The 21,384-nt window shown below is 44.6% G+C and overlaps 1 protein-coding gene across 1 annotated transcript in view; it reads left to right on the top strand.

Moving 5' to 3' along the window:
* CACNG4 (calcium voltage-gated channel auxiliary subunit gamma 4) overlaps positions 1-21,384 on the top strand; it is a 92,961-nt gene that overhangs the window by 54,547 nt on the left and 17,030 nt on the right. Inside the window, exon 2 of the mRNA XM_083490416.1 lies at positions 20,915-20,998. Coding sequence (XP_083346542.1) covers positions 20,915-20,998 — 84 coding nt within the window. The remainder of the gene's footprint in view (positions 1-20,914; positions 20,999-21,384) is intronic.

Raw genomic sequence — 21,384 nt, 5'->3', positions numbered from 1 at the left:
ATAGTTAAAGCTATGGTTTTCCCAGTAGTGATGTATGGAAGTGAGAGCTGGACCATAAAGAAGACTGATGGCCAAAGAACTGATGCTTTTGAATTATGGTGCTGGAGGAGACTCTTGAGAGTCCCATGGACTGCAAGAAGATCAAACCTATCCATGCTTAAGGAAATCAGCCCTGATTGCTCACTGGAAGGACAGATCCTGAAGCTGAGGCTCCAATATTTTGGCCACCTCATGAGAAGAGAAGACTCCCTGGAAAAGACCCTGATGCTGGGAAAGATGGAGGGCACAAGGAGAAGGGGATGACAGAGGAGGAGATGGTTGGACAGTGTTCTCAAAGCCACCAGCATGAGTTTGACCAAACTGTGGGAGGCAATGGAAGACAGGAGTGCCTGGTGAGCTCTGGTCCATGGGGCCATGAAGAGTCGGACATGACTAAACGACTAAACAACAACAACTGGCTGGGCTTCCCCAGCCACTCTGGGCGGCTTCCAACAAAATATTAAAATTCCATTATGCATCAAACATTAAAAGTTTCCCTAAACAGGGCTGCCTTCAGATGTCTTCTAAATGTCTGGTAGTTGTTGTTCTCTTTGACATCTGGTGGGAGGGCGTTCCACAGGGCAGGCGCCACTACGAAGAAGGCCCTCTGCCTGGTTCCCTGTAACTTGACTTCTCGCAGTGAGGGAACCGCCCGAAGGCCCTCGGCACTGGACGGGTAGTGTCCGTGTACAACGATGGGGATGGAGACGCTCCTTCAGATATACTGGACCGAGGCCGTTTAGGGCTTTAAGGGTCAGCACCAACACTTTGAATTGTGCTCAGAAACGTACTGGAAGAAGTAAGTCCTGCTAAGAACTTTAGTGCCTTTGTTGCGCTTCATCCTTGAGAATCGGAATTAGGGCAAAAGCCACAATTTAAGGCATTACATAGCATGGGTTGCCATGTTGCCTACAGATGTTGGATCCAGTGGCGTAGCGTGGGGGTGCAGGGGGGCCGGCCGCACCGGGCGCAACATCTGGGGGTTAGGGTTAGGGGGCGCAAATCCACGGGTTAGGGGGCGCAAATTACTTGCCTTGCCCCGGGTGCTGACAACCCACGCTACGCCACTGGTTGGATCATAACTCCCAAGTAATGGTCATGCTGGATGGAGTTGGTGGAGATGTAGGTTGCAATCTACATCTCTATTCAGAAGGATGACCCACTGAATTCAAAGGAGTTTAGGGTGGCAGGTGTAGTCCAGAAACATCTGAAGGGTGCTACCCTTGTGGTATAGAGTGAGTCCCAGAGAAGAACATTCTTGACCTCATCTTTTATGTTAGCACTTGGCAAGGAAAGTTGTTAGAAGGGAAAGGCATGTGAGTGAGTGCGGGAGAACATGTCATTCTACCTGGTGTTCTTAGGAAGCTGACTGTCCCTTGAGACATGTCAATTTGGACTGGTTGCTTTCTGGGTGTTCTTTGCAGTGCGTCCAGTCCTTACAAGCCACATACAGGACAAAAATAGGTGGAACACATCTGCTCAGCTCAAGAACTAATCAATGTTAAAGATCAATAATTCTGCCACCGCATACCGCATCATTATCTTAATTTTCATATCCTTATTGAGCACTCCCAGTTTATGGAAGCAGGAGCACAGAAATATTAACACGCTTTGACTATATTTTAGTAACTGCCTCCAATTATTAGCTACTGTTAATGTATCAACTGTAATCCTGTGACAAATCAGAGGACAGCTTTACATCTTTCTCTCGTCCACAGTCCCCTTTTAATACTTGTATGCGCATTGAACTTTCAGGAGCTATTTGATCCCTGTTTTCTTTTTTCCTGCACAAGAGTAATCCAGTTGCTGCTGCAGAAGAGGGCAGATTTGGCATAGATTCCCATGAGCTAGGCCAGTAAGGAGATTTAAGTCCCAGGCTGCCACATTGATTGGTTGGTGCCATTTCACAACGTTTGTTTTCCCTCACAGAATATCTTACATCATTTCTAAGACTATGCCCCTTTTTGGTGAAAACGTGTTTTGTTGTGTATTACGTCGATTTCCACTTAAGCCCTCTTGTGTGCCCCAATAAGTAGGTGGAGTATAAATTGAATAATAATATTAATATACAGAAAAAGCACTAGTGAACTACCTGGTTATCACATTTGCGTGTGGGGTTTGTGCGCTCAGCACAGCTCTCCAGGGGTTTGCAAACTTTTAGCTCCCTTGTTCTAACCATCAGCATCAAGCTGGAAGCTTGAAAACCCTTAGTTTCTTCCCGCCCCTTCCTCTAACTTTAACCCACCTATCTTCATCCGCATTGTGCCATCAATCCCCAGGGATTTTGCCAACAGGAACATAAGACAATGCCTTAGATCTGGAATGAATGGAGGCCCCAAATCAAGGTCATTGCATTATGAATCCAGACTGCATATTGAAAGCGTTCCTTTCAATTAAAATGATTTATGGTATGACAGCTTCCTCTAACTTCTTGAGTGAAATAAACCTTTCAGAAAGGGCTGGTATCTGGTGATGGATTGCTTAGGGCTGGGCAAGTTTTATAGGAATCCAGGAGGATCCAACCCCTTCCTAATCCAATGATGAATGTCCTTCTACATGTTCTTAAATTTAGCATCCCCACAGTAGTCTGTTACAAACTGCAAGCTCATATATATATATATATATATATATATATATATATATATATATATGCATTTTTTGCCAGAAGATGCTATCCTTGTAACTTGAAACTGCAACCAACTCTTTCCGTAGGTCATGCATTTTTAAAGCCTCATTTTCTAGAGTTCTATTGAATATATTAAGTAACTTTTTTCCCCTTGCATATTTTCCCCTTTGCATGTTTTTACCATTTGCGGTTTCCCTATTCTCACTACATGCCGTGATGCTGGATCTTAGTTAGTCAGGGAAAGCGAGAGGCCCAATGGCCCTGGGACCAGGCACTGAGGGAAATCCAGAAAGTAGGTGAGCAGAGAAGGCAGCAAGTCCACAGAAGAGCCGGTCAAGACTGACAAGCAAAGGCCAAGCTTGAGCTAGGAAGCATTGTTTATGCCTGTACTGCCAAGGAAATTCCGGAAGCTGATAGGGAACAGGGGGCTGAGAATCTATGGAAGCAAGAGATGGCATCTTAGACTGAGAAACCTTCAGCTCTGTAGCTTATGATGGCTCATCACACAGAGCAAAAGAGAACCCAACCAGAGGTTCCAAAATCTAGCATCAGTAATTCCCCAAACTATACTTCACCAAGGCTAAAGGCTCTAAAACTACGTATTTGTTTAGGGGGGGAATTATAAGCCCCTTTTAATGACCCATCCTCCCTCACACTGCCTCTTGAGTACTGTATATTTCCATGTATAATATGATGTGTTTTTACTGGAGTGAAATGATAAAATTTGGGGGTCGTCTTCTACACGGATAGTGCAGGGGGGGATGGGCGGCTGGTGGCAGCCGTGAGCTGGAGATTGTCAATGGCAATTGAGTGATTGGTATCTGAGGCAAGGCATGCAATTGGCAGCAGCAGTCTGGTGGGTGAGCAATTGTCTAGGCACAACAACTCTGGCCAATCCCCTCCCCCATTGCCTTAATTTCGAGTCCCAAAAAATAGGGGTTGTCTTATACACGGGGGCGTGTTATACACGGAAAACTACGGTAAGTCTGGAAGCAAAGTGCTTACACTCATTTATTTCAGCAAGCCTAAGCATGCCTAACTCTACATAGGATCTGTCTGTGACTTGCCTTGGGGAGACCCATGATGACCTCATTAGCAAAGTCTGCAAAAGGATTTCATAAGAAGACTGAACCGCTAGGATTTTAGGGAGCGGTTCCTGGAAAAGGTATACAGTGGTACCTCGAGTTAAGTACTTAATTCGTTCTGGAGGTCCGTTCTTGACCTGAAACTGTTCTTAACCTGAAGCACCACTTTAACTAATGGGGCCTCCCACTGCTGCCGTGCCGCCACTGCACGATTTCTGTTCTCATCCTGAAGCAAAGTTCTTAACCCACAGTACTATTTCTGGGTTAGCAGAGTCTGTAACCTAAAGTGTATGTAACCTGAAGCGTCTGTAACCCGAGGTACCACTGTACTAGCTACTTGAAAGAATGAGAGTTGTAGCATTGCAGCATAGACAGAGGGAAGACCTATGACTACTGCCTCCCATTGCATTCTGAGTTCACCCACCAGATGGCTGTTGCTTCCAATGGTGGCAATGTGCAGGTGTGGCTTGTGTACTCTGTACATCCTGGCAGGCAGCAGTTGCATAATCCCACTTAGAACGTGCTGCTGGGCAGGGAGTCAGGATGGACGGAGTATTGTCTGCAAGCACCCATGTATGGAAGGAGACATTTTGCTTGGCTCTGAGCTGCAAAGCAGGAGGTGGAGGCAGATGGCTTCAAGACATGTATGAAAACAAAAGAAAACAAGGAAATGCGAAACAGTGCGCTTCAGAAGGTGGCAAGCCATGACTGGTGCCTGAATAGAGAAAACAAGGATGACTTCTGGAACGACACAGCTGTCAATTCATTTATCTTTTCTTCTGAAGAAATGATGGGCCTTGATGCGGGCTATAGAGACAAGCCCATCAGATCATGGGTGATCACCATATTAATGAGAAAGAAGGGATGAGAGTCTGGAGGACATGAAACCAAATGGATGACAGCCCATCCCAAAGGGAGGGAGAACTCCAGTACTGCTGTCTCAGTGGGTTCGGGACACAGTTTGACAGCATGGAAATAAACACGGATTGTCACTCGAAGGATATGGATGCTTCATCAAGCAAGGAGACTACCACTCGTGGCTTCATCAGACAAAGTTTGATATTTCAGGGTTTTCTTATATGTATCTGGTAGACTTGCAGAAGGAGCAGCTTCTACACAAAATAATAATGTGGGTGCAGACATAAAACAAGTCCGCCTTCAGAAACTAGTGAGAGCATGTTTCAGTCTCCCAGGGCTCTCTGTTGAGGATATAATATAAGAAGAGTGCTGATGGATCACCCCAGAGGCTTAACTTAATCCAGTTTTCTGTTCTCTCAGTGGCCAACCAGATGCCTACAGGAAGCCTTCAAGCAGAGGCCAATGCCACACCATTCTCCCCACTTGCGCTCCCCAGCCACTGGTATCGAGAAGCATTCCGCCTCTGATACCAGAGGCAGTATGCAGCCATCTTGTTATTGCTCTCTAACAGCACCTGTTAAATTAGCACAGCAAGGCTACGAATAGTGTACCGCATTGCATTTTACTGCCATTGTGAATTTGCTTTCCATACACATCGAAGCACTGCACAGCATTGTGAGAGGCTGCACAACTTTCATTTCAGGGTCAATTGAAAGTACTATGCCTACGTGTGCATAAATAGTATTTGTAAACCATAATTTCATCCTGCTTTTTACTTAATGGATTTTTAAAACTGGAAAGTTCTTGGTTGTTGTTTTTTTAAGAAAAAGCATTTTTTGTTGTTCTGAAAATATTTTTCAGTAGACAGGTGAAGCCACACCAAGCTCCTTTTACTTTTTATCCTATGTAACAAAGAATTTTAGCAGATTTGACAGTGGTTTTATTGCATACAGAGTGACTGTCGATGTTTTTGGCTGGTGCCATGGCCTTTGGCTAGTGCAATAAAGTTTGTGGTGATGGTGCCAAGCTCCTGAATTTTTCCAAATTCATGGAGCACGTACCCTCCTTTGCAGGAGGCGCCATTCTCACGTACTTAGAACTGTGATGCAAGGATATGTTCATCCCAGGTCTGCTTTCTCAAGTATTGGAAGCCACACAGTCATAAGGCTCTGCTTAGTGTCAGAATGTGACACTGAAATCAAGGTCAATCCATTCCTGGGTCTAAGAACATAGATATATCTTTTCCACTCAAGCAGTGAAGAGTTACAGGTCCCTTCCAATGCTTACTAGGAAGATCAAGTGATGAAGACTCCAGGTGACAGGGACTGGGGAGAGGAGGAATGGTGGAGACCGCCTCCCCAGCCTGACCCTTCCAGAGAAGAAGAAGAGAGTTCAGAATTGTTGTTGTTGTTTAGTCGTTTAGTCGTGTCCGACTCTTCATGGCCCCATGGACCAGAGTACACCAGGCACTCCTGTCTTCCACTGCCTCCCACAGTTTGGTCAAACTCATGCTGGTAGCTTCGAGAACACTGTCCAACCATCTCGTCCTCTGTCGTCCCCTTCTCCTTGTGCCCTCAATCTTTCCCAGCATCAGGGTCTTTTCCAGGGAGTCTTCTCTTCTCATGAGGTGGCCAAAGTATTGGAGCCTCAGCTTCAGGATCTGTCCTTCCAGTGAGCAATCAGGGCTGATTTCCTTAAGCATGGATAGGTTTGATCTTCTTGCAGTCCATGGGACTCTCAAGAGTCTCCTCCAGCACCATAATTCAAAAGCATCAATTTTTCGGCGATCAGCCTTCTTTATGGTCCAGCTCTCACTTCCATACATCACTACTGGAAAAACCATAGCTTCATTCATGGATCACTGCCTTGCCATGGTGAAGAGGCTTGAATAACTCAGAGAAGCTATGAGCTATGCCGTGCAGGGCAACCCAAGATGGACAGGTCATGGTGGAGAGTTTTGACCAAACGTGATCCACCTGGAGCAGGAACCGACAAGCCACTCCAGTATCCCTGCCAAGAAAACTCCATGGACAAAGTTCAGAATTACAACAGGGGTTTGAGGGAGATCACAGCTCAGAGGAAGATGAGGGGGAAAGCTGGGAAATAATGGGAGACGAGAAGGAGGTGGAAGAAGCACCAGGAGGGCAACAGCTGATGGACACAGTGGCTTTAGAAAGCATTCCAGACCCAACCCCAACCTCCAGAACCCAGCGAGCCTTGAAAGTAGTAGAGCAAAGATCTCAGAAGCAAAGGGCCCTCAGTGCCACCCATAGGGGAGATGATGACAAATGAGGAAGTGGGAGGAAAAGCAGGTGGGGAGTCACTCAGGACAACGCCATTATTCTAAGAGGCTGCATTCCAAGCCTCTCTCTGTAAATATTGACTAAATGGTAAGGACTTTTCCTTGTCTTACCTGCTCCTGGCAACCTGCAGTGGGGCTTGTTTCCTCTGCTGCCTGACACCAGAAGTATTAGGGGGAATAGAGTGTTTCCTCCATCAACAAAAAGCTGTTGTATCAACAGTTCCTATCAAGTTATAGACATGGAGGGAGCACAAAAAGATGTTGAGTCAGAAGGGGGAGGAAAGACCAATTAAAATGGTGATATGATAACAAAAGATCCTGAAGGTAATCTTTGAAGAATGAAAGCATAGAAGGAATGAACCAAACCTACCCATTAGAGAAGGTTGGCCCACGCATAACATGGCAAGCCAATAGGATGCCCTCATCACATTTTGGGTGTTGTCACATATTACAAACATCTTTCTAAGTGTGAAGCTGCTTTGAACATACATCAATTACATTGCCAGTCCCTCTTAACCAAGAGACTATCCTTCTGCAATCATGCTTATGGCAACATTGGTCCAACTCTGAACCAATGTTGCCCATGGAAACAATTGCAGAAAGAATAATCTTTCGATATAGCATGCATTAGCAGTGTAATGTAATTTGTGTTTTTAGGCCAAAGCAGCAAGTACAGATCAGCCCAAAGCTATTCCATGTTTAGTAAGAGAATGACTTCATTGACCAACCATAAACATGTTTACTTGGGGGATTGCCTCATTTAATCCAATAAGACTCAGGTCCCCAAAGCCCCCAGCTTTTATTGATGGAATGGTATTAATATCAGTTGCATACAGTACATTTTTAAAAAAATTGATGTGCCAATCAAGAAAAGGACTGGGTCTCTCCCATGGAGTTCATTAGCAAGAAACTTGAAAATTTAGACATACATGTGGTTGGTTGTTTTTTTTACAATTGATGATTCAATTTATGTTTTCCTACTTAAACTCAAGCATCCTTCTGATATAAAAATTCAAAGTGTGAAGTGGCTCTTAATTGCAGGTTAGTGTGGACAAGGGTGTAGCCATATTGTTTTTGCACTATTTAAGTGACTGTTGCTTAGGCTCAATTGAATCAAACAGTGTTAATTTTAATTTAGTGTGTTTTCTTTTTGTATTGAGGGGGATAGAAATCAAAGGGGTTGCCATGCTTCAACTACATAAGCTGACAGAGCATTAAAGAGAACAGGGAACTCATGAGCACAACACATTATGTATCGCTTTTATTGTGTTTTATTGTTATTGCTGTTGGCATTATTGTACACTGTCCTGGGATCTGCTTGGACAAAGGGCAGTGTAGGAATGTAAATAAGCAATGGATCTGCAGCCCAGCAAGTTTACTCAGAAATGAGCCCTATTTACATCAGTTGGACTTTCCCCAAGAACAAACAACAAAGGCTGCTGGCAGCTTAAAAACCGACAGATTTATTATGGCATAAGATTTCAAAGTGCTGCCATAACAAATATGCTTGTCTGTAAGGTGCTACAAGCCTCTTCATTGTTTTGCTAACACAGACGGCTACCTTTGTGGAAGTTATTCCCAAGTGTCTGTTGGATTTCAGCTGTAGCCTGTTGCTCTTTATGTCTGCGAGAGTTGTGCGTCCGAGATAGGTAAAGGACCCCTGGATGGTTAAGTCCAGTCAAAGGCGACTATGGGGTTGCGACACTCGTCTCGCTTTCAGGCTGAGGGAACTGGCGTTTGTCCACAGACAGCTTTCCGGGTCATTTGGCCAGCGTGACTAAACCGATTCTGGTGCAACGGAACACCGTGATGGCAATGGCGCCCACCTGAGAGGTTCCAGAACTAAGTTCCGGCAAGTTCCGGCTGGGAAAAAAAAGCCCTGATTGTACATATGTAAAAGAGATTAGCCCTTCTTGTCATCATGAGCCAATTTACAACTTTGGGGGTCAAAATGACAAAGCAATCATATCCAGTAAATGGGGCAAGAGAGATCTCTAAGTTACATCCCACTGTGCTAAAATGCAGCCAGGGTGGATACAGTGAGGTGTTAAAGAGCATTTGAAGTAAACATTTTTTATATATATAAAAAGAAAATAAAGATGTGAAGGGGAAGATAACAGGGGTAAAGATATAATAGCTTCTGACAGTGAGCCTTTGTGGCAGAAAAGGCTCACAAGGAAACATTCAGCTGAAATGAGAGGAGGCAAGCTTCTCAACCCCTTCTCAAAGACCCGATAGATCTGGGAGAAAAAGATTATTTCAGAAGGGAATGTATCAGAATCAGAAATGGATGTGCAATGGAGGCCAAGCAGTTTGGGGTCAGAATTCCAACATGGAATGCATTTTCTAATAAATGGGGCAACGGAAGAGATGAGATACAGCTGAATTCTGAGCTTCGGTGAATCTGTTTTAGTGTAATATAACTGGGATTTTAGGAGATCAGAATGCAGCGTTGCAACATCGGTTGCTGGCGTCCAGGGTGGGGATGCGCATGCACACACACTGGGGGTGCCAGGTGAGTGTTAGCCCAGCCCTCACCCCCCCCCACTGGAGCAAAGCGGGGCTATGCTGAGCTGCTTCCCTGCCCACACGGAGTGGGGAGCCCAGTCGGCCGACACAGCCCTGTGCCAAGCCACATTGGGGGCACCTGGGAGCACCTGGTTTGTGTCCCCTCAAAAATTGTGCACCCAGGGCCACGGCTCCCCTGGCACCCCTCATGCCACACCTCTGGCAGAATGAATTTTGTTTGCTCCACAAAACTTTCCATCCCTTTAAAGCCCTAAATGGCCTCGGCCCAGTATACCTGAAGGAGCGTTTCCACCCCCATCGTCCAGCCCGGACACTGAGATCCAGCGCCAAGGGCCTTCTGGCGGTTCCCTCAATGCGAGAAGCCCAGTTACAGGGAACCAGGCAGAGGGCCTTCTTGGTAGTGGTGCCCTCCCACCAGATGTCAAAGAGAACAACTACCAGACTTTTAGAAGACATCTGAAGGCAGCCCTGTTTAGGGAAGCTTTTAATGTTTGTTGTGTTACGGTATTTTAATATTTTGTTGAAAGCTACCCAGAGTGGCTGGGGAAGCTCAGCAGATGGGTGGGGTATAAATAATAAATTTATTATTATTATTATTATTATTATTATTATTATTATTATTATTATTATTATTATTATATCCCAAATCTGCTCTGGGATATGGTTGAATTCCACCCACCACCAATGCTGGCACACTTTTTCTTCCACGAATTTTCCTTTCTGTGATATCATTCTACCAAACCCCAGGACTAGCTTTTTGTATTTTTTTTTTAAAAAAGGTGTGCAGATGAATTTTAAAAGTCAGGGGTGACAAGGAAGCTACTGAGAAGAATTATCGCAGGATAATCATTGTGCGTGTGCTCACTTTTAGACTGAGGCTAAAATCAATAATCTCATTACATGCAATGAGCCATGACGGGTTTCTGCATAGGCTGTCTCTTGATGTGTCTTCAGTAAATGGAAAGCAAGGTTCCAACATGCTAGGTGGGCAATGAAGTATCTACTGCAAACACCCCCGGTAAACGCCGCTCCATTTACAAAAGTCCCAGCAAAGATAATGAAGGTCTCAGAAAGACCCTGCTGTTCACGCTGCCTGGAATCAACCCGAGACAATGATGAATGCAAAATGAAGTAGGTCACATATAAAAAGGATTTAGTTCATATGCAGCAGATCACACTCTCAACTTGAGGTTTTTAAGACAAGCAAATGCTTGGCAGATGAAATGATCCTCTGTCCCTTTTAGGTGCAAATAAATAGCAGTAATATATAGGAGGACATGACAAGTGTAATTGGTTTTACTAGTGAAAGAACACACACAAAAAACCAGTTAACACCTCAAGACAACCAACAGACACAAAGCCCTTCCCACAATCTATTGTAATATTGTAAGTGTTTGTTGGGTTGCAGCCAACCAGCAGTTAAGGTAAACCATAATAGAATCATAGAAAGTAAAGTTGGAAGGGACCACGGCGAACATCTTGTTCTACCCCCTGCAATGCAGGAATCTTCCGCCCAACGCGTGTTTTGAACCCATATACAGTGGTGCCCCGCAAGACGAATGCCTCGCAAGACGGAAAACCCGCTAGACGAAAGGGTTTTCCGTTTTTGAGTTGCTTCGCAGGACGAATTTCCCTATGGGCTTGCTTTGCAAGACGAAAATGTCTTGCAAGTCTTGAGATTTTTTTTCGTCCCCCCCCCCTTTTTCTAAGCCGCTAAGCCACTAATAGCCTTTTAGCAGCTAAGCCGCTAAGCCTTTAATAGCCGCTAAACCGCTAATAGCGCTAATCCGTTAAGCCGCTAATAGGGTTGCTTCGCAAGACGAAAAAACCGCTAGACGAAGAGACTCGCGGAACGGATTAATTTCGTCTTGCGAGGCACCACTGTATAATTTTAACCCATAAAATGACTCCTTTACAATAGGTATTATTGAAAGTTCTGAAACTTGTGGGTTTGTGTCATCATAATTTGTATGCCGCCTTTCCATATCTTGCCACCACACCCACAACATGAAAAGAGTTCCATAATTAAAACCATGTAGTCATAAGCAATTGCGGGTGGCGCTGTGGGTTAAACCACAGAGCCCAGGACTTGCTGATCAGGTTGGCGGTTCGAATCCCTGCGACAGGGTGAGCTCCCGTTGCTCAGTCCCAGCTCCTGCCAACCTAGCACTTCGAAAGCACGTCAAAGTGCAAGTAGATAAATAGGTACCGCTCCGGCGGGAAGGTAAACGGCGTTTCCGTGCGCTGCTCTGGTTCGCCAGAAGCGGCTTAGTCATGCTGGTCACATGACCCAGGAGCTGTACGCCGGCTTCCTCGGCCAATAAAGCGAGATGAGCACTGCAACCCCAGAGTCGGTCATGACTGGACCTAATGGTCAGAGGTCCCTTTACCTTTACCTTTATGCCTTCGTCTTCTTGATAGTAAAGAACAACCTATATGCACATGTGGTTTCGGGGTTTTCGTTGGGAGTTTTGAAGTTTTGAAGTTGTGTTTGATGCACTTTTAGGAGAGGGTGTGTAAACTGTTTTTGCTTTCACCAGGAATGAGCCTGATTTCCAAAAGGCTAGAATTTTGTTTCTAGTCATAATAAGACTTTGCAGTTTTTGACTTTCATCAATCAGTTTACGGAACTAATATGCATGGCTGCATATGAGCTCAGGACAGCGTGGAAATATTATGCCACCTCTACAGTCTAACAGCAGGAGGGTTTTCTGTGCAAAGGGGTATTTGTGTAGGTGTGTGTTTACATGTACACAGACAGTATAAGCTAAATTGGTTGGAGAATGGTATGCTTCTTCAGAGAAATGATGAGGTAGAAATACTGAGGATGTGTTTTAGGAGTTGCTAGACACATTAACTGACCTAGCAGAACATTTGTGTAGTTGAAAAAATAATAATACAATGCTTTGTGACAGGTAAGTGTTGCTTTGGTAATGTTATGAAAAAGCATTACATAACATTATGAATGGGGAGGAAATTCAGTCTGTTTTTCCTTTTAATGTGAATCGACCTAATTACGGCTTCCTGAAACAATGTGTGAACTGAAAAACAGCTTTGAAATTCACACTTCTCAGGATTTCTTGCGATACAGTTCTCCAACCAAAAACTGTATACCAAAATATAATGAATTGAAAAATGTTTAAAATAACATTTGTAAAACAAAAACACAAAACCCAGAAGCTTTTTTTCCCTAGGAATTATAGGGATAGAACTACCAAAACAGTATAGAAATTTATTCATGTATGCGACTACAGAAGCAAGAATGTTATTTGCCCAAAAATGCAAAGAAGCAGTCCCAGCGAAAGAAGAATGGATACAGAAACTTATGGCCTATGCAGAAACTGGCCTATGCAGACTTGCTGGAAAAATAAGAAATCAAAATAACAATTCTTTTTATAAAAGAATGGAAATGGTTTATTGAATATGTACAAAAAAATTGTAAACAGATAAGGACATTGACAGGATTATTGTAGTAACCTCCAGTTTCATAAGCGTAAACAATTAAAGTAGATGAATAAAGTAGATGAATAAGTTGAGTTAATTTAGAATATGCAGGAAATGATAAAATAAACTTAAGGAACCACAGAAAGAGGAGGAAGGAAGTCGAGTTTTGAAATGTTAAAATGACTGTAAAACTATTGAAATGTATATAACTGAAAACCATAACTATATTTTTTTTTTGGAAAAAAGAAAGATGGGGGGGACTGTATACCAAAATGCATATGTTCATAAATATGAACTGCATTATATTAGGGGGAATGACCGGTACATACAAAATGTGTTAGAGCGGGGAATTCACATTAAAATGCTGGTGAATTTTCAGGAGAACTTAAATTAAAAAATCACAAACTGATGCAGAAATGTGGTGAATTGGACCTAAGAATGGAAAAAATGGGAACCAGATAAACTGTGATTGACAGATTCAAAATGGTTTGTCCAATTCCCACATAGTGCTGTAACACTTACTTAAATGTTATTTTTGATGAATGGAACAGCCACCAAAAAACTTTAATCCTAACAAAAAACAGCCACAAAGTCTCAGATCAGATAGGAAGTATTAAAAAACACGATTAAGCTAAACAAAATTGCCATATACTTTTTTGTTGTGTAAACTGTGCCTGGAGGTGCTATTATATGCAAGCCACTGTGTGTATGCAAGAGATTTGTTACTCCAGAGGGAACGAACCACTTCAAGCAGCAAAGGCTCATAATGTTGAATCTGGTGTCTGCCAGTATATTTTCTGTTGCTACCTGGTGGCAGTCTGCTTCATTTTAATTAGGCAAAAAACCCAACACATAGTAGCAGATATCTTGTTTCACATGGAGCTTCATGCTCCAGAGAAGAGGCAAAGCCCACCCACTAGGAAAATGTATAATATATATTTCAGAAGGTCTCATCCTAATTCAGACCCTCCGAGTGCCCCTATTTTCCAGGAGCAGTCCCTGATTTACAGAAGCCATCCCAGTTTCTGATCAGATCCTGGAATGCCCTGCTTTTCCTTACAGGTAAAGGTAAAGGAACCCCTGACAGTTAAGTCCAGTCGCGAACAACTCTGGGGTTGCGGCGCTCATCTCGCTTTAAGGGCCAAGGGAGCCGGCATTTGTCTGCTTCTGCAGACAATTTTTCCGGGTCATGTGGCCAGCAAGACTAAGCCGCTTCTGGCAAAACCAGAGCAGCGCATGGAAATGCCATTTACCTTCCCGCTGGAGCGGTACCTATTTATCTACTTGCGCTGGCGTGCTTTCAAACTTCTAGGTTGGCAGGAGCTGGGACTGAGCAACAGGAGCTCACCCTGTCACGGGGATTTGAACCGCCAACCTTCCGATCAGCAAGTCCAAGAGGCTCAATGGTTTAACCCACAGCGGCACCCGCTTTTCCTTAAGGCTTTTCCTTAGGACATCCCAGTTTTCACCAGAGAAATGTTGGAGAGTATGGAGCTTTGTGGCTCCTGAGCCAAGGAGATGGGTAACTATACAGTGGTGCCCCGCAAGACGAATGCCTCACAAGACGGAAAACCCGCTAGACGAAAGGGTTTTCCGTTTTTGAGCTGCTTCGCAAGACGATTTTCCCTATGGGCTTACTTTGCAAGACGAAAACGTCTTGCAAGTGTTCCGATTTTTTTTCGCTCCCCCCCCTTTTTCTAAGCCGCTAAGCCGCTAATAGCCTTTTAGCCGCTACTCCGCTAATCCTTTAATAGCCGCTAAGCCTTTAATAGCCGCTAAACCGCTAATAGCACTAATCCGCTAAGCCGCTAATAGGGTTGCTTCGCAAGATGAAAAAACCGCTAGACGAAGAGACTCGCGGAACGGATTAATTTCGTCTTGCGAGGCACCACTGTACAACCTTTAGAAGACATCTGAAGGCAGCCCTCTATAGGAAAGGTTTTTTTAAAAAAATGTTTAATGTTTTGTTATGTTTATATATATGTTGGAAGCCGCCCCAAGTGGCTGGGACAGCCCAGTCAAATGGGTATGGTGGTATTATTATTATTATTATTATTATTATTATTATTATTGGAATAGGGCATCCCAATTTTCATCAGGGAAATGTTGGAGAGTATGCTATCTGCAAAGGCTTAGAACTGTTAGTCATTTAATCATATTGATTATTACCACAATCTCTTTAAAAAACAACAACCACCTCTTGGTAATCCGGGCAGGTGTCCTACCTGTGGTCCTTTAGATGTTGCTGAGCTACAACCTGAATTATCCCTGACCTTCAGCTATGGTGACTAGGGCTGATGGGAGTTGGAGGCAAGCAACATCAGGAGGACCTCAAGTTATCCATCCCTAGTGTGAGTTGGTATGTTATATCAATAGCCGAGCTCAGCAGTCTTCATAATTTATTGCAATATAAAAAGTTATATTGCATCTGCCAACACTATCAACCAGAGCCCTCTGTATAAGCAGCGAAATGGATTGACAGGATCAGGTTCTACGTTTGGGACATACAACTGCAGTACTACCATGAGTGAAAAGAGGACAGGATTGGTGGGGGCTCTCTACTTTTTAGACATATACCAGTCTCCCTTTCTAAATTAACACATTAACGAACTTTCAACATATTCAACTTCTTCCAGTTTCACATTGTTTTACGATGGATCTCCAAGTACGTCCGTAAGCTGCCTCACCATAACATTTCTGGTTACAAGCCAGTACAACTGGACCTTGCGCAGAGTAGTGCATTGGCTCCCAGTATGTTTCCGAGCACAATTCAAAGTGTTGATGCTGACCTTTAAAGCCCTAAACGGCCTCAGCCCTGTATACCTGAAGGAGTGTCCCCACCCCCATCATTCACTGAGGTCCAGCTCCAAGGGGCTTCTGGCAGTTCCCTCCCTGCGAGAAGTGAGGTTACAGGGAACCAGGCAGAGGGCCTTCTCGGTAGTGGCGCCCTCCCATCAGATGTCAAGGAAACAAACAACTATCTGACTTTCAGAAGACATCTGAAGGCAGACCAGTTTAGGGAAGTTTTTAATGTTTGATGTTTTATTGTGTTTTTAATATTCTGTTGGGAGCTGCCCAGAGTGGCTGGGGAAACCCAGCCAGATGGGCGGGGTATAAATAAATTATTATTATTATTATTATTATTATTATTATTATTATTATTAGCAACATTTTGTGCCACTGCAGGGAAAGCAGCATCCTGAACTAGGCAAGCAAGGAGAGCAATGCCCCATGTCTTTAACAACACCTGCCACCCAATACCTTTTTTTGGCTGTTGGCCATTACAATGGCAGTCACTGCTGCCAGTGGTCAGGGAATTGGGAAGAATTCTAGCACCACAGGAAGGAGCCAAATTGTTACCATACATGTTTCTGGTCACCTCTACAAACAAAATGGGAAGCGTCAGCCTCAAATCCTGCACTCAGTCAAATATTAGAATTACAAACACAGCAAGAACAGACATTGTCGGTAACTCCCAAACGCTTGTCGTTCTTCTCACTGCTACGCTCTGTTCACCCCCTGACGATTTCCACAATCATGTCACCAGCATCTGCAGGCTGCACATGTACACTGTCTGCAAGCCCTCTTCCTTCAGCACTGATTGATCAACCCACTAATCTCAGAGCCCAAGGGACGGGCTGACCGGGGGAGAAGCAAGCAAGCAAGCTTGTAACAGCAGAGGCCTGTATTTTTTGTCTCGTGAGGGTCAGATGCAAAGGAATCCCAGCATTTTTGCATCCGCATAAGCGAGACCTCTTTCAGATCACAGTTAGCCTTCTTGGTGAATCACCAGAATGAAGGCACAGGCTCAGTTTTAAGCTTCAGCTTGTATGGTATCTGACATAACAACAGAAAGAAAATTAGCGGATCGAAATCTAATGACTGCAAGAGTGGAAGGCAGCTTGCCCAACCAAATTTTCTCTTGCCCTCCTCCCTCTCCCACTCCTTGAGAAGCTCCTCCAGTAGGTTGGAGACGGTCTTCCTAAATGGTGTGGACTGTACTGTTATGTGGCTTGCAATGAGAAGGGGAAATCACCTGAAATTGGGTAGGAAAATCCGGTACAAGCAGAGCTCTGCAGCTGCAAGATTCCTTTGCCTGATTTCAGGGGTTATTTCGCCTCTCATTCAGCCCCAACAAGACAGCCCACACTGTTCAGGAGGACTCCCAATTCTCTGGATAGGCTCTATGAGGGCATCTCTCCTAGGAGCTGCAGATGGGGAAGATATTGATTACAATAAAGCATTGATTGTGTGAGGTGCCTTCTGCTTGCAAAGCCATAGGAATCAATCCAAGGTGCTTAAATATTTCAATCCAACTCTGTAATTACAAGGAAGTGCCAGGGGCTCCATTTAGACAGGGCCGTCTTACCCATAGGTGCTAGGGGTGCGGGGCACCCGGGCCCCAGGCTCTCAGGGGTGCCAGGCCGAGAGTCCGGGGCCCAAGAGTTGAGTCCGGGGAAGAGCTCGCCCATTGGTCGGAGCAGCACGATGGGCTCTTCTGCTGCACTGCAAGTTTGGGGGCGACCGAGCCAGCAAGACGCTGAGGCAGCCAGCCAGCTCTGCCCTCCTGCGCACCTGGGACTGGGCAACCGGGGGGGGCAGGGGGACCTTTGCACCCTGGCGCCACATATGCTTAAGACAGCCCTGCATTTAGACATGATAAAGACCTACAATTTATAGTTACATGAATAAGCCTCAGACTCACCAGACGCTTTCCTAAATTGTGTTCACTCTGAACTGTGGTTTACCGAAACAAGCCAGCTGCAAACCATTGCTTATGAAGATGCCTTTCAATAAACCATAGTTATAATTAACCACAGTTTAGGGTTTTGGCTCAGTGCTAACTGCAGTTAATTGAAAATGGCTTCCAGTCGCCTCGCAGTGGCTCCATAGGCAGTGGGAAGGGGCAGAGCCTCCTGTTTCACCGCGTGAGGTGAAACTTTCTGGTAAAATGCTACTTTGTAAAGCTAGGCCTCAAAGACAGAACGTGTGCAGATAAGCGGCATGTGGACAGGCACTTGAGTAAGTTTCACAACTCACCGGGTGCCAGACAGCAAATGGCTGATGGCAACCACTTATCCTCTGTGTATTTTTCCTCAAGAAAGCTTAATTTCCTGCCCTACGCAGCAACTGCCTGCTTTCAGAGCCTCAGTACCAAATCAATGTGTGTTTTGCCTCCTGATGTTCTCTCCCCTTCTCCTTTCCACCTCTGGCAGCTGCCTTCACCCTGACCAGCTACGTTATTAAAACCGCCATGTGATGCTTCCAATTTGTGCACCGCACGTTCTATGGACAGCTTGAATCACCTGGCGCATGGCTTACGTTGTAATGACAGCATTAAAAGTCTTCTGACAGAGACTCACAAAACTGGCACTCAAATCTAGACGCTTAAATTAGAGCCCATCTTAAATAACAGCGGGAAAGGAGCAGTCTTCCTCTGCATGAGATCAGCAAGGAGGAGAGCTGCCCAAAGGAGGCCTGCTTTGTTACGAGCTGAAAATGCACAATTGTAGCACAAGATTATGGTGGAAATGTGAATAAGGACTCTGAAGAGTGTAGCAGAAAGTGGAGAAGATGGATGTTATCATGGACTGAATGTCTTAAATAGTTTTGGGGGGTTTTTTTTGTAACCAACAGATGGAAAATTGGAAGTCCTTTTATCTTTTTTAAAGGTTTCTTTTCTTTTGTCTCTTTATTTCCCTCCACCCTTTCTCTCTCTTTCCTTTCTTCTTCTCGTTTCTTTTTCTGGCCTTTAATTTGAATTCAGCCTGATCTTTTATTTCCCTTCTCTTCCCTCCCCCTCCCCTTTTATGAAGATTACCCGCTCTGAGACCCCACAGCTAATTCTCCCCTGGTCTCCACGCTGGCCCAAGTAGGACTAATTCAGCCAGCTAGCCCTGGTGATTATCTAATGCTTATTTCCCCTAAATTGATTTCTGAACTTTGAATTTTATTGTTATTCATGTTTTTATACTGCATTTTATGCTGCTTTTACAATTAAGTGTTTTAAATTTGTTGTTAGCCCCCCTGAGCCCGGTTTTTGAACTGGGAAGGGTGGGGTATAAATAAAAAATTCTTCTTCTTCTTCTTCTTCTTCTTCTTCTTCTTCTTCTTCTTCTTCTTCTTCTTCCTCTCCCCCCTCCTTCTCTTTGTTTCCCCTCTTTGTATCTTTCTCTCCCCCCCCTTAGGGGTCCTAAGTTTTAGTCCTTTTTTAAGGTCCAGGAATTGTATATTCAAGGGGGGGGGTTGATGGAGGGACACTGAGTGGGTAGCAGCAAAATGTTGCCTTGTCTCTCTCTCTGCTCTGCGAACTATGACACCTCTCCTTTTTCTGACATGATTTTGCTGATGGGTGATGGAGGACAAAAGATGGGAAGAGGTGCACTGAAGGGGCTTCATAAGTAGGAGGGAAGCAGGTCCTGCTAGCTGCGCGCCTGAGGTGGCATCCTCCTTTGGGCTCCAGCCCCTCAGGATCCCAGGCTTGTGGCACACCTGTCAACCTGTCATGTGCATAGACCTGTGCCCACACATCCCTTTTGCAGATGTCCATACTAAACATGTGGATATCAAGAGAGTGTCGCTAGGAAGCAGGAGTGTCTTGGTGTCAGGCAGGGGTGGGCCTATGGCAAGGGACTCGTTTTCATATATACAGTGGTACCTCGGGTTAAGTACTTAATTCATTCCGGAGGTCCGTTCTTAACCTGAAACTGTTCTTAACCTGAAGCACCACTTTAGCTAATGGGGCCTCCTGCTGCTGCCACGCCGCTGGAAAACGATTTCTGTTCTTACCCTGAAGCAAAGTTCTTAACCTGAGGTAATATTTCTGGGTTAGCGGGGTCTGTAACTTGAAGTGTATGTAACCCGAGGTACCACTGTAATGCACAAAGGAGGCTGCAGTCTAGCAGAAAGACACATGAAACATGTCTCTGCGCAACTTGGAAGAGACAACTTTCCATAGTACAGTGGTATCTCGCAAGACGAATGCCTCGCAAGACGAAAAACTCGCTAGACGAAAGGGTTTTGCGGTTTTTGAGCTGCTTCGCAAGACGAATTTCCCTATGGGCTTGCTTCGCAAGACGAAAACGTCTTGCATTTTTTGCAAGTTTGTTTCCTTTTTCTTAACACCGTTAATACAGTTGCGACTTGACTTCGAGGAGCAACTCATAGAACGCGGTGTGGTAGCCTTTTTTGAGGTTTTTTGTGATTTTTGAAGCTTTTCCAAAACTTTTCCGACACCGTGCTTCGCAAGACGAAAAATTCGCTAGATGAAAAAACTCGCAGAACGAATTAATTTCGTCTTGCGAGGCACCACTGTACCGTAGTGTGGGGGGGAGTATCGCCCACCCCCATGGCTGTTGGCATGCAATGGTGAGGGTGAACAGGTCACTTTGGGGTTCTCTCATTCTTCCAGCCTTAAGTTTGCCTCTCCACATTTCTACATCAGTTTTGTTTTGTATTGTGAAGGCCTCCTGAAAATTCAACAGCATTTTAGTATGCAATCTTGCCTAAGGTACAGTTTCACAAAGCCTTTCGCCCTTATGTAACATGTTTTTGTATGTTGTTTTCACTAATATATGCATTTATTTATCTTTTGCACGTTTTACCCTAAATTCAAAGGTTGGCGGTCCTTGAGTTCCCGTATTGCTTTGGAAAGGGCAGATCCTGTAACTTTGCATTTAAATGTGAACTGAATTCAACTTCCCCTCTCTCCCTAGTCATGCAAATCCAAGCGATGCAGTTAAGAATGTGAAAGCGGGAGCGTAAAAAGGAAAGGAAAGGAAATGTGGAAGCAGAACTAGATCTGGATGAAAAAGACAGAGCTACGCTCAGAAATTGATTCCTCCCTTCCCCCGTGGAATATGTAGGTGTCATGATGGACACCCAATTCAGCCCAAAATTCCAGCCTCACAGCAACCATTTTATGCAAGCTTTAACTCCTCTTGGTTTGTTTAGCAGGGGACAGGGCAGGCATGAGGCAGGCCTCTTCCAAGCAAGCTCCAATCTGTTTCTTTTGTGTTTTTCTTCTTTTAGGGATATATAAAGGACACTGTTTTCGAATTAACCATTTCCCTGAAGACAATGATTATGATCATGACAGCTCCGAATACCTTCTCCGTAAGTGAAATATCCAGCATCTTAATCGTTGCCGTTCTAACTTCATCTTAAATCAGTTTTATACACTGAAAATGCATAAAGAAACAAACCTAAGTTGTTGGACTTTTCCCAGATGCCTGCAGCACTCAATGGGAATAGGATTTCAATAACTTGGAGTAAAGGTAAAAGTAAAGGGACCCCTGACCATTAGGTCCAGTCGTGGCCGACTCTGGGGTTGCGGCACTCATCTCGCTTTATTGGCCGAGGGAGCCTGCGTACAGCTTCCAGGTCATGTGGCCAGCATGACTAAGCTGCTTCTGGCGAACCAGAGCAGTGCATGGAAACGCCGTTTACCTTCCCGCCAGAGTGGTATATATTTATCTTTCACTTTGACGTGCTTTCAACTG

This window comes from Podarcis liolepis (assembly GCF_965112155.1).
Source record: "Podarcis liolepis genome assembly, chromosome: 2".
Classification (NCBI taxonomy): Eukaryota; Metazoa; Chordata; class Lepidosauria; order Squamata; family Lacertidae; genus Podarcis; species Podarcis liolepis.
This window is presented reverse-complemented; position numbering and strand designations above follow the sequence as displayed.